At 49.5% G+C, this 12,873-nt stretch overlaps 1 protein-coding gene across 2 annotated transcripts in view; it reads left to right on the forward strand.

Annotated features, from left to right (window-relative positions):
• The window catches only part of LOC140399047 (cholesterol 7-desaturase nvd), a 150,005-nt gene that overhangs the window by 126,104 nt on the left and 11,028 nt on the right, over positions 1-12,873 (forward strand). For both annotated transcript variants that reach the window (XM_072488130.1, XM_072488129.1), the window contains 2 exons: positions 10,947-11,125; positions 12,390-12,515. In XM_072488130.1, coding sequence (XP_072344231.1) covers positions 10,947-11,125; positions 12,390-12,515 — 305 coding nt within the window. The remainder of the gene's footprint in view (positions 1-10,946; positions 11,126-12,389; positions 12,516-12,873) is intronic.

Here is a 12,873-nt window from a genome sequence, read left to right on the forward strand (position 1 = left end):
TTTTTTTTTCTCTCGCATCCAAGTTTTGTTATGGTACAACCTTGTTAGTGTGACGCACCCGACATCGCCCCATGTAAATAGTTACGTCATATACACACGCTGTACATAACACACACACACACTCTTCGATGCACTCACGACACAATTATATTTATAACCACGTAGGCACATATCTTTGTAAAAAGGGGGGATGTCATGATATTCAAACACACACATCATGATAGACACACCAACAGACAAATCAGAACACACAACACCACAACCAATGACAGAAAGATATAAAAGCACAGACACGACCCCCGGTGGTCAGTATTAGCTGCAGAGGAGAACCAGGACACATCTATTGCCAAACACACTCAGGGAGACAGCACGTGCGGGGTATCCAGAACGAACTGTATTATAAGAGTTATAATAAAATAGAGTTGTACCACATACAACTGTGTTGGCTCATCTGTGCACCAGAGCACCCAACACCACAGAGCTCTGGATGGACAGTATTTTGGGGAGGGTTGTGTCTGTAATGGAGCTCTGGATGGGGCAGTATTTGGGGAGGGGTGTGTATGTAATGGACCTCTGGATGTGGCAGTATTATGGGGAGGGGTGTGTCTGTAATGGCGCTCTGGATGGGGCAGTATTTGTGGAGGGGTGTGTATGTAATGGAGCTCTGAATGGACAGTATTTGGGGAGGGGTGTATGTAATGGAGCTCTGGATGGGACAGTATTTGGGAGAGGTGTGTATGTAATGGAGCTCTGGATGGGACAGTATTTGGGAGAGGTGTGTATGTCATGGCGCTCTGGATGGGACAGTATTTGGGGAGGGGTCCGTATGTAATGGAGCTCTTGATGGATCAGTATTTGGGGAGGGGTGTGTCTGTAATCGAGCTCTGGATGCGACAGTATTTGGGGAGGGGTGTGTCTGTATGGAGCTCTGGATGGACAGTATTTTGGGGAGGGGTGTGTATGTAATGGAGCCCTGGATGGGGCAGTATTTGGGGAGGTATGTGTCTGTAATGGAAAACTGGATGGACAGTATTTTGGGGAGGGGTGTGTATGAAATGGACGTCTGGATGGGGCAGTATTTGGGGAGGGATGCGTCTGTAATGGAACTCTGGATGGACAGTATTTTCGCGAGGGGTGTGTATGCAATGGAGCTCTGGATGGGGCAGAATTTGGGGAGAGGTTTGTTTCTTCGTGGTTCGGATGCGACAGCATTTTGGGGAAGGGTGTGTCTGTAATCATGCTCTGGATCGGACAGTATTTGGCGAGGGGTGTGTCTGTACTGGAGCTCTGGATGGGGCAGTATTTGGAGAGGGGTGTGTCTAATGGAGCTCTGGATGGGGCAGTATTTTGGGGAGGGGTGTGTATGTAATGGAGCTCTCGATGGAACAGTATTTTGGTGAGGGGTGTGTATGTAATGGAGCTCTGGATGGACAGTATTTGGGGAGCGGTCTGTATGTGGTGGAGCTCTGGATGGGACAGTATTTGGGGAGGGGTGTGTATGTAATGGAGCTCTGGATGGGGCAGTATTTGGGGAGGGGTGTGTATGTAATGGAGCTCTGGATGGGGCAGTATTTGGGGAGGGTGTGTCTATAATGGAGCTCTGGATGGGGCAGTATTTGGGGAGCGGTCTGTATGTGGTGGAGCTCTGGATGGGACAGTATTTTGGGGAGGGGTGAGGCTGTAATGGAGCTCTGGATGGGGCAGTATTTGGGTAGGGGTGTGTCTGTAATGGAGCTCCGGATGGGGCAGTATTTTGGGGAGGGGTGAGTCTGTAATGGAGCTCTGGATGGGGCAGTATTTGGGGAGAGGTGAGTCTGTAATGGAGCTCTGGATGGATAGTATTTTGGGGAGGGATGTGTCTGTAATGGAGCTCTGGATGGATAGTATTTTGGGGAGGGATGTGTGTGTAATGGAGCTCTGGATGTGGCAGTATTTGGGGAGGGGTGTGTCTGTAATGGAGCTCTGGATGGACAGTATTTTGGGGAGGGGTGTGTCTGTAATGGAACTCTGGAAGGACAGTATTTTGGGGAGAGGTTTGTCTGTTGTGGTTCGGATGGGACAGTATTTTGGGGAGGCGTGTGCCTGTAATGGAGTTCTGGATGGGGCAGTATTTGTGGAGAGTTTTGTCTGTCGTGGTTCGGATGGGACAGTATTTTGGGGAGGGGTGTGTCTGTAATCGATCTCTGGATGTGACAGTATTTGGGGAGGAGTGTGGATGTAATGGAGCTCTGGATGGGGCAGTATTTGGGGAGGGGCCTGTATGTAGTGGAACTCTGGATGGAAAGTATTTTGGGAAGGGTGTGTGTCTGTAATGGAGCTCTGGATGGGGCAGTATTTCGGGGAGGGGTGAGTCTGTAATGGAGCTCTGGATGGGTCAGTATTTGGGGAGGGGTGTGTCTGTAATGGAGCTCTGGATGGAAAGTATTTTGGGAAGGGTGTGTGTCTGTAATGGAGCTCTGGATGGGGCAGTATTTCGGGGAGGGGTGAGTCTGTAATGGAGCTCTGGATGGGTCAGTATTTGGGGAGGGGTGTGTCTGTAATGGAGCTCTGGATGGACAGCATTTTGAAGAGGGATGTGTCTGTAATGGAGCTCTGGATGGATAGTATTTTGGAGAGGGTTGTGTCTGTAATGGAGCCCTGGCAGGGGCAGTGTTTGGGGAGGGGTGTGTATGTAATGGACATCTGGATGGGGCAGTACTTGGGGAGGGATGTGTCTGTAATGGAACTCTGGATGGTCAGTATTTTGGGGAGGGGTGTGTATGTAATGGACGTCTGGATGGGGCAGTATTTGGGAAGGTGTGTGTCTGTAATGGCGCTCTGGATGGGACAGCATTTGGAGAGATTGTGTATGTAATCGAGCTCTGGATGTGGCAGTATTAGGGGAGGGGTGTGTGTAATGGAGCTCTGGATGGGGAAGAATTTGGGGAGGCGTCTGTATGTAATTGAGCTCTGGATCGGGCAGTATTTGGGGAGGGGTCTGTATGTAGTGGAGCTCTGGATGGGGCAGTATTTGGGGAGGGATGTGCGTGTAATGGAACTCTGGATGGACAGTATTTTGGGGAGGGGTGTGTCTGTAATGGAGCACTGGATGGACAGTATTTGGGGAGGGATGTGTCTGTAATGGAGCTCTGGATGGACAGAATTTTGGAGAGGGGTGTGTCTGTAATGGCGCCCTGGAAGGGGCAGTATTTGGGGAGGGGTGTGTCTGTAATGGAGCACTGGATGGACAGTATTTTGGGGAGGGGTGTGTCAGTAATGGAGCTCTGGATGGACAGTATTTGGGGAGGGATGTGTCTGTAATGGAGCTCTGGATGGACAGTATTTGGGGAGGGATGTGTCTGTAATGGAGCTCTGGATGGACAGAATTTTGGGGAGGTGTGTGTCTGTAATGGAGCCCTGGATGGGGCAGTATTTGGGGAGGGGTGTGTCTGTAATGGAGCTCTTGATGGACAGTATTTTGGGGAAGGGTATGTCTGTAATGGAGCTCTGGATGGGGCAGCATTTGAGGAGGGATGTGTCTGTAATGGAGCTCCGGGTGGACAATATTTTGGGGAAGGGTGTGTCAGTAATGGAGCTCTGGATGGACAGTGTGTTGGGGAGGGGTGTGTCTGTAATGGAGCTCTGGATGGGCAGTATTTTGGGGAGGTTTGTGTCTGTCATGGAGCTCTGGATGGGGCAGTATTTGGGGAGGGGTGTGTCTGTAATGGACCTCTGGATGGACAGTATTTTGGGGAGGGGTGTGTATGTAATGGACCTCTGGATGGGGCAGTATTTGGGGAGGGGTGTGTCTATAATGGAGCTCTGGATGGACAGTATTTTGGAAGGGTGTGTCTGTGATGGAAATCTGGATGGAGAGTATTTTGGGGAGGGGTGTGTCGGTAATGAGCTCTGGATGGACAGTATTTTGGGGAGGGGTGAGCCTGTAATGGCGATCTGGATGGGACAGTATTTGGGGAGGGCTCTGTCTGTAATGGAGCTCTTGATGGGGCAATATTTGGGGAGGGGTGTGTCTGTAATGGAGCTCTGGATCGGGCAGTATTTGGGGAGGGATGTGTCTGTAATGGAACTCTGGATGGACAGTAATTTGGGGAGGGATGTGTCTGTAATGGAGCTCTGGATGGGGCAGTATTTGGGGAAGGATGTGTCTGTAATGGAACTATGGATGGACAGTATTTTGGGGAGGGGTGTGAATGTACTGGAGCTCTGGATGGGACAGTATTTGGGGAGGGGTGTGTCTGTAATGGAGCTCTGCATGGACAGTTTTTGGGGAGGGGTGTGTCTATAATTGAGCTCTGGATGGGACAGTATTTGGGGAGGGGTGTGTCTGTAATCGATCTGTGGATGGGACAGTATTTCGGCAGGGGCGTGTCTGTAGTGTAGCTCTGGATGGAGCAGTATTTTGGGGAGGGGTGTGTCTGTAATGGAGCTCTGGTTGGGACAGTATTTTGGGGAGGGGTGTATCTGTAATCAATCTCTGGATGGGTCAGTATTTGCGGAGAGGTGTGTCTGTACTGAAGCTCTGGATGGGACAGTATTTTGGGGAGGGGTGTATATGTAATGGAGCTCTGGATGGGACAGTATTTTGGGGAGGGGTGTGCCTGTAATAGAGCTCTGGATGGGACAGTATTTGGGGAGGTGTGTGTCTGTAATGGAGCTCTGAATGGACAGTATTTGGGGAGAGGTGTGTATGTAATGGAGCTCTGGATGGGACAGTATTTGGGGAGGGGTCTGTATGTAATGGAGCTCTGGATGGGGCAGTATTTTGGGGAGGTGTGTGTGTGTAATGGAGCTCTGGATGGGACAATATTTGAGGAGACGTTTGTCTGTCGTGGTTCGGATGGGACAGTGTTTTGGGGAAGCGTGTAATGAGGCAGTGGGGAAGGGAACACTGACAAAGGAGAGTACTTGCAGGCACGGAGATGGGTTGAAGTGTGTATACTTCAATGCAAGAAGCATCAGGAATAAGGTGGGTGAACTTAAGGCATGGATCGGTACTTGGGACTACGATGTGGTGGCCATCACGGAAACTTGGATAGAAGAGGGGCAGAAATGGTTGTTGGAGGTCCCTGGTTATAGATGTTTCAATAAGATTAGGGAGGGTGGTAAAAGAGGTGGGGGGGTGGCATTATTAATTAGAGATAGTATAACAGCTGCAGAAAGGCAGTTCGAGGAGTATCACCCTACTGAGGTAGTATGGGTTGAAGTTAGAAATAGGAAAGGAGCAGTCACCTTGTTAGGAGTTTTCTATAGGCCCCCCAATAGTAGCAGAGATGTGGAGGAACAGATTGGGAAACAGATTTTGGAAAGGTGCAGAAGTCACAGGGTAGTAGTCATGGGCGACTTTAACTTCCCAAATATTGAGTGGAAACTCTTTAGATCAAATAGTTTGGATGGGGTGGTGTTTGTGCAGTGTGTCCAGGAAGCTTTTCTAACGCAGTATGTAGATTGTCCGACCAGAGGAGGGGCAATATTGGATTTAGTACTGGGTAATGAGCCAGGGCAAGTGATAGATTTGTTAGTGGGGGAGCATTTTGGAGATAGTGACCACAATTCTGTGACTTTCACTTTAGTAATGGAGAGGGATAGGTACGTGCAACAGGGCAAGGTTTACAATTGGGGGAAGGGTAAATACGATGTTGTCAGACAAGAATTGAAGTGCATAAGTTGGAAACATAGGCTGGCAGGGAAGGACACAAGTGAAATGTGGAACTTGTTCAAGGAACAGGTGCTACGTGTCCTTGATATGTATGTCCCTGTCAGGCAGGGAAGAGATGGTCGAGTGAGGGAACCATGGTTGACAAGAGAGGTTGAATGTCTTGTTAAGAGGAAAAAGGTGACTTATGTAAGGCTGAGGAAACAAGGTTCAGACAGGGCATTGGAGGGATACAAGATAGCCAGGAGGGAACTGAAGAAAGGGATTAGGAGAGCTAAGAGAGGGCATGAACAATCTTTGGCGGGTAGGATCAAGGAAAACCCCAAGCCTTTTACACATATGTGAGAAATATGAGAATGACTAGAGCGAGGGTAGGTCCGATCAAGGACAGTAGCGGGAGATTGTGTATTGAGTCTGAAGAGATAGGAGAGGTCTTGAACGAGTACTTTTCTTCTGTATTTACAAATGAGAGGGGCGATATTGTTGGAGAGGACAGTGTGAAACAGATTGGTAAGCTGAGGAAATACTTGTTAGGAAGGAAGATGTGTTGGGCATTTTGAAAAACTTGAGGATAGACAAGTCCCCCGGGCCTGACGGGATATATCCAAGGATTCTATGGGAAGCAAGAGATGAAATTGCAGAGCCGTTGGCAATGATCTTTTCGTCCTCACTGTCAACAGGGGTGGTACCAGGGGATTGGAGAGTGGCGAATGTCGTGCCCCTGTTCAAAAAAGGGACTAGGGATAACCCTTGGAATTACAGGCCAGTTTGTCTTTCTTCGGTGGTAGGCAAAGTAATGGAAAGGGTACTGAAGGATAGGATTTCTGAGCATCTGGAAAGACACTGCTTGATTAGGGATAGTCAGCACGGATTTGTGAGGGGTAGGTCTTGCCTTACAAATCTTATTGAATTCTTTGAGGAGGTGACCAAGCATGTGGATGAAGGTAAAGCAGTGGATGTAGTGTACATGGATTTTAGTAAGGCATTTGAAAAAGTTCCCCATGGTAGGCTTATTCAGAAAGTAAGGAGGCATGGGATAGTGGGAAATTTGGCCAGTTGGATAACGAACTGGCTAACCGATAGAAGTCAGAGAGTGGTGGTGGATGGCAAATATTCAGCCTGGATCCCAGTTACCAGTGGCGTACCGCAGGGATCAGTTCTGGGTCCTCTGCTGTTTGTGATTTTCATTAATGACTTGGATGAGGGAGTTGAAGGGTGGGTCAGTAAATTTGCAGACGATACGAAGATTGGTGGAGTTGTGGATAGTAAGGAGGGCTGTTGTCGGCTGCAAAGAGACATAGATAGGATGCAGAGCTGGGCTGAGAAGTGGCAGATGGAGTTTAACCCTGAAAAGTGTGAGGTTGTCCATTTTGGAAGGACAAATATGAATGCGGAATACAGGGTTAACGGTAGAGTTCTTGGCATTGTGGAGGAGCAGAGAGACCTTGGGGTCTATGTTCATACATCTTTGAAAGTTGCCACTCAAGTGGATAGAGCTGTGAAGAAGGCCTATGGTGTGCTCACGTTCATTAACAGAGGGATTGAATTTAAGAGCCATGAGGTAATGATGCAGCTGTACAAAACCTTGGTAAGGCCACATTTGGAGTACTGTGTACAGTTCTGGTCGCCTCATTTTAGGAAGGATGTGGAAGCTCTGGAAAAGGTGCAAAGAAGATTTACCAGGATGTTGCCTGGAATGGAGAGTAGGTCTTACGAGGAAAGGTTGAGGGTGCTAGGCCTTTTCTCATTAGAACGGAGAAGGATGAGGGGCGACTTGATAGAGGTTTATAAGATGATCAGGGGAATAGATAGAGTAGACAGTCAGAGACTTTTTCCCCGGGTGGAACAAACCATTACAAGGGGACATAAATTTAAGGTGAAAGGTGGAAGATATAGGAGGGATATCAGAGGTAGGTTCTTTACCCAGAGAGTAGTGGGGGCATGGAATGCACTGCCTGTGGAAGTAGTTGAGTCAGAAACATTAGGGACCTTCAAGCAGCTATTGGATAGGTACATGGATTACGGTTAAATGATATAGTGTCGATTTATTTGTTCTCAAGGGCAGCACGGTAGCATTGTGGATAGCACAATTGCTTCACAGCTCCAGGGTCCCAGGTTCGATTCTGGCTTGGGTCACTGACTGTGCGGAGTCTGCACGTCCTCCCCGTGTCTGCGTGGGTTTCCTCCGGGTGCTCCGGTTTCCTCCCACAATCCAAATATGTGCGGGTTAGGTGAATTGGCCAATGATAAATTGCCCTTAATGTCCAAATTGCCCTTGGTGTTGGGTGAAGGTGTTGAGTTTGGGTAGGGTGCTCTTTCCAAGAGCCGGTGCAGACTCAAAGGGCCGAATGGCCTCCTTCTGCACTGTAAATTCAATGATAATCTATGATTAATCTAGGACAAAGGTTCGGCACAACATCGTGGGCCGAAGGGCCAGTTCTGTGCTGTATTTTCTATGTTCTATGTCTGTAATCGAGCTCTGGATGGGACAGTATTTTGGGGAGGGGTGTGTCTGAAATGGAGCTCTGGAGGAACAGTATTTTGGGGAGGGATGTGCCTGTAATGAAACTCTGGATGGACAGTATGTGCGGAGGGGTGTATCTGTAATGGAACTCTGGATGGGGCAGTATTTTGGGGAGGGATGTGTCTGTAATGGAACTCTGGATGGACAGTATTTTGGGGAGGGGTGTGTCTGTAATGGAGTTCTGGATGGGGCAGTATTTGGGGAGGCGTCTGTATGTAATGGAGCTCTTCATGGGGCAGTATTTGGGGAGGGGTGTGTCTGTCATCGAGCTCTGCATGGGGCAGTATTTGGGGAGGGGTCTGTATGTAATGGAGCTCTGGATCGGGCAGTATTTGGGGAGGGGTCTGTTTGTAGTGGAGCTCTGGATGGACAGTATTTTGGGAGGGGTGTGTCTGAAATGGAACTCTGGATGGAGAGTATTTTGGGGAGGGGTGAGTCTGTAATGGAGCTCTGGATGGGGCAGTATTTGGGGCGGGGTGCGTATGTAATGAACCTCTCGATGGGGCAGTAATTGGGGAGGGATGAGTCTGTATTGGAACTCTGGATGGGGCAGTATTTTGGCGAGGGATGTGTCTGTAATGGAACTCTGGATGGACAGTATTTTGGGGAGGGGTGTGTCTGTAATGGAGTTCTGGATGGGGCAGTATTTGGGGAGGCGTCTGTATGTAATGGAGCTCTTGATGGGGCAGTATTTGGGGAGGGGTGTGTCTGTAATCGAGCTCTGCATGGGGCAGTATTTGGGGAGGGGTCTGTATGTAATGGAGCTCTGGATCGGGCAGTATTTGGGGAGGGGTCTGTTTGTAGTGGAGCTCTGGATGGACAGTATTTTGGGAGGGGTGTGTCTGAAATGGAACTCTGGATGGAGAGTATTTTGGGGAGAGGTGAGTCTGTAATGGAGCTCTGGATGGGGCAGTATTTGGGGCGGGGTGCGTATGTAATGAACCTCTCGATGGGGCAGTAATTGGGGAGGGATGAGTCTGTATTGGAACTCTGGATGGGGCAGTATTTGGGGAGGGGTGAGTCTGTAATGGAGCTCTGGATGGGGCAGTGTCTGGGGAGGGGTGTGTATGTAGTGGACATCTGGATGGGGCAGTACTTGGGGAGGGTTGTGTCTGTAATGGAGCTCTGGATGGGGCAGTATTTGGGGAGGGGTGTGTCTGTAATGGAGCTCAGGATGGGACAATATTTGGGGATGGGTGTGTATGTAATGGAGCTCTGGATGGGACAATATTTTGGGGAGGGGTGTATCTGTAATCGATCTCTGGATGGGGCAGTATTTTGGGGAGGGTTGTGTGTGTAATGGAGCTCTGGATGGGACAGTATTTGGGGAGGGGTGTGTCTGTAATGGAGCTCTGGATGGGACAGTATTTGGGGAGCGGTGTGTCTGTAATGGAGCTCTGGATGGGACAGTATTTGGGGAGGGGTGTGTCTGTAATGGAGCTCTGGATGGGACAGTATTTGGGGAGGTGTGTGTCTGTAATGGAGCTCTGAATGGACAGTATTTGGGGAGGGGTGTGTATGTAATGGAGCTCTGAATGGACAGTATTTTGGGGAGGGGTGTGTATGTAATGGAGCTCTGGATGGACAGTATTTGGGGAGGGGTGTGTATGTAAAGGAGCTCTGGATGGACAGTATTTTGGGGAGGGGTGTGTCTGTAATGGAGCTCTCGATGGGGCAGTATTTGGGGAGGGGTCTGTATGTAATGGAGCTCTTGATGGGGCAGTATTTGGGGAGGGGTGTGTCTGTAATGGAGCTCTGGATGGGGCAGTATTTGGGGAGGGGTCTGTATTAATGGAGCTCTGGATGGACAGTATTTTGGGGAGGGGTGTGTCTGTAATGGAGCTCTCGATGGGGCAGTATTTGGGGAGGGGTCTGTATGTAATGGAGCTCTGGATCGGGCAGTATTTGGGGAGGGATGTGTCTGTAATGGAGCTCTGGATGGGACAGTATTTTGGGAGGGGTGTATCTGTAATGGAGCTCTGGATGGACAGTATTTTGGGGAGTGGTGTGTCTATAATGGAGCTCTGGATGGGGCAGTATTTGGGGAGGGGTGTGTATGTAATGGAGCTCTGGATGGGGCAGTGTTTGGGGAGGGGTGTATCTGTAATGGCTCTCTGGATGGGACAGGATTTGGGGAGGGGTCTGTATGTAGTGGAGCTCTGGATGGGGCAGTATCTGGGGAGGTGTCTGTATGTAATGGAGCTCTGGATGGGGCAGTATTTCGGGAGGGGGGGTCTGTATGTAATGCAACTCTGGATGGGACAATATTTGGGGAGGGGTTTGTATGTGGTGGATCTCTGAATGGGACAGTATTTGTGGAGTGGTGTGTCTGTAGTGTAGCTCTGGATGTGGCAGTATTTGGGGAGGGGTGTGTCTGTAATGGAGCTCTGGATGGGACAGTATTTGGGGAGGGGTGTGTCTGTAATGGAGCTCTGGATGGACAGTATTTGGGGAGGGGTGTGTCTGTAGTGGAGCTCTGGATGGGGCAGTATTTTGGGAAGGGGTGTGTCTAATGGAGCTCTGGATGGGACAGTATTTGGGGAGGGGTGTGTCTGTAATGGAGCTCTGGATGGACAGTATTTGGGGAGGGGTGTGTCTGTAGTGGAGCTCTGGATGGGACATTATTTGGGAGGGGTGTGTATGTACTGGAGCTCTGGATGGGGCAGTATTCTGGGATGTGTATCTGTGTCGGCCAAAGGGGGGGAGCTTTAGGTTTAAAGATGGGTAACAAATTGCCCTGAGCTGCTTGTCCCTCCTTCTCTCACCCAGTGCCAGAATTTGCCAAGATTAAGACATGGCCCACATGTGAGCTGAACTGTGCCGTGTTTGTGTGGTTTCACTGTGATGACATTGACCCGAGTTGGAGTATTCCGGAACAGGAGGAGATCCAATCCGGAGAGTGGGTGTACCGCGGGAGGACGGAGCATTTCGTCAATTGTCACATCCAGGTAGGAGCGGCAGAGAGTGTTTTCCTGGAGCTGGGGGTAAATGATGAAAGAGATTCGAGTTCATTTGACAATAATGCCACGCGCTGCTCAGCATATAATCAGCAACACAAATGCGATTGTTTCTAGAAAGTGCTTTAGCTTCTGGTTACCTAACAACACAACTTAATTCAAATCCAGCTGGGATCACTTTTGAGACCAGCAAAATGCACTTTGACTCAACAACATTGAATTCCTTTTCGATTAATTCTTTTCAGTGTACCACACCATCCATTCTTCCACAAGAGTGCGTCCAATTGCATTCTGGATTCTTTTTGTCCACTTTGCTTCAAATTCTTAGAGGATTACAGCACAGAGGCCATTCAGCCCATCTATCTTTGCCAGCTGTTTGTTGGGAGCTGTCCCAAACAGCCCTGCGTTTGCATTTTTTATCCACTTTCCCTTAAAGAGGCCTCAAACACTCCTGGTTGCTAAGCACGCAACGACCCAACAGCCATTGCAGAAAGGTACTTTCCCTTAGCTCCTTCTCACACTTGACACCTAAAAAGATTTTGTTGAAAATTATTTCTTTTTTTAAAAATGTTTATTGTCGCAAGTAAGCTTACATTAACACTACAATGAAGTTACTGTGAAAAGTCCCTACTCGCCACATTCCGGCAGACTGAGAGAGAATTCAGAATGTCCAATTCACCCAACAGCACGTCTTTAGGGACATGTGGGAGGAAACCGGAGCACCCGGAGGAAACCCCACGCAGACACGGGGAGAACGTGCAGACTCCGCACAGACAGTGACCCAAGCCGGGAATCGAACCTGGGACCCTGTCAAAGGATATGGGCATCGCCGGCTGGGCCACCACTCGTTGCCCATTCCTCATAGTCCTTGAGGGGGCATTTAAGAGTCGAGCACATTGTTGTGGGTCTGGAGTCGCATGCACGCCAGTCCGGGTAAGGACAGCAGATCTCCTTCCCTGAAGGACATTCATAAACGATGGGTTTTTACGATGATTGGGTTTTCAAAAAAATTGAATTAAAATTTCGCCATTCACGGTGGGATTCGAACCTGCGTCCCCGGAGCATTAACCTGGGTCTGTGGAATACTAGCCCAGTGACAATACTACTAGGCCACTATCTCCCTGGGCTGGAGACTATTGGTGTGAAGGATCTGAGGTCTGTGATTCCCAGGTGTAGCTGCTGCTACCTGTACGCTGTGTCTGCCGATAACTTGTGAGAATCTCCAACGATTCACGGGGCTGTGTTTCTGTGGCAGGAAATTCCGGAGAACGCAGCTGACATTGCCCACCTGTCCCACCTCCACGCGCCCAGCATGCTGAGCGGCTCTGACCTCCGATCCACCAGAGCCAGCCACTGGGGCTTTGCACAGCACGACTGGAAGGTAAGGGGCAATGGGGAAGGCATTTCTGTTCCTTGGGCTTTTCATTGGGGTCAGGTTCATTTGGAATGACAAAGTGCCCAGTGGGATTCCTGGTTTAGTATTCCTCAGGCTGACGGAGAATTGGGACTCTGACTGGGATTTGCCCGGGCGGGCGAGGAGAGTAGGAGAGGGAGATTGAAATGGTGTCCTGAGGGAGGGGTGACCCGCTTGCCCTGTGTGAGCTTGTGTGACACCCGATGACGGAGCGAAGCAGCTGAACATTAACTGTAGAAGCAAAAACAGAAAGTGCTAGATAAACTCAGCAGACGTGACGGCATCTGGGGAGAGAGAAACAGAGTTAAAATTCCGAGTCCAGGTG

The sequence above is a fragment of the Scyliorhinus torazame genome, chromosome 22, assembly GCF_047496885.1.
Source record: "Scyliorhinus torazame isolate Kashiwa2021f chromosome 22, sScyTor2.1, whole genome shotgun sequence".
In the NCBI taxonomy this organism is placed as follows: Eukaryota; Metazoa; Chordata; class Chondrichthyes; order Carcharhiniformes; family Scyliorhinidae; genus Scyliorhinus; species Scyliorhinus torazame.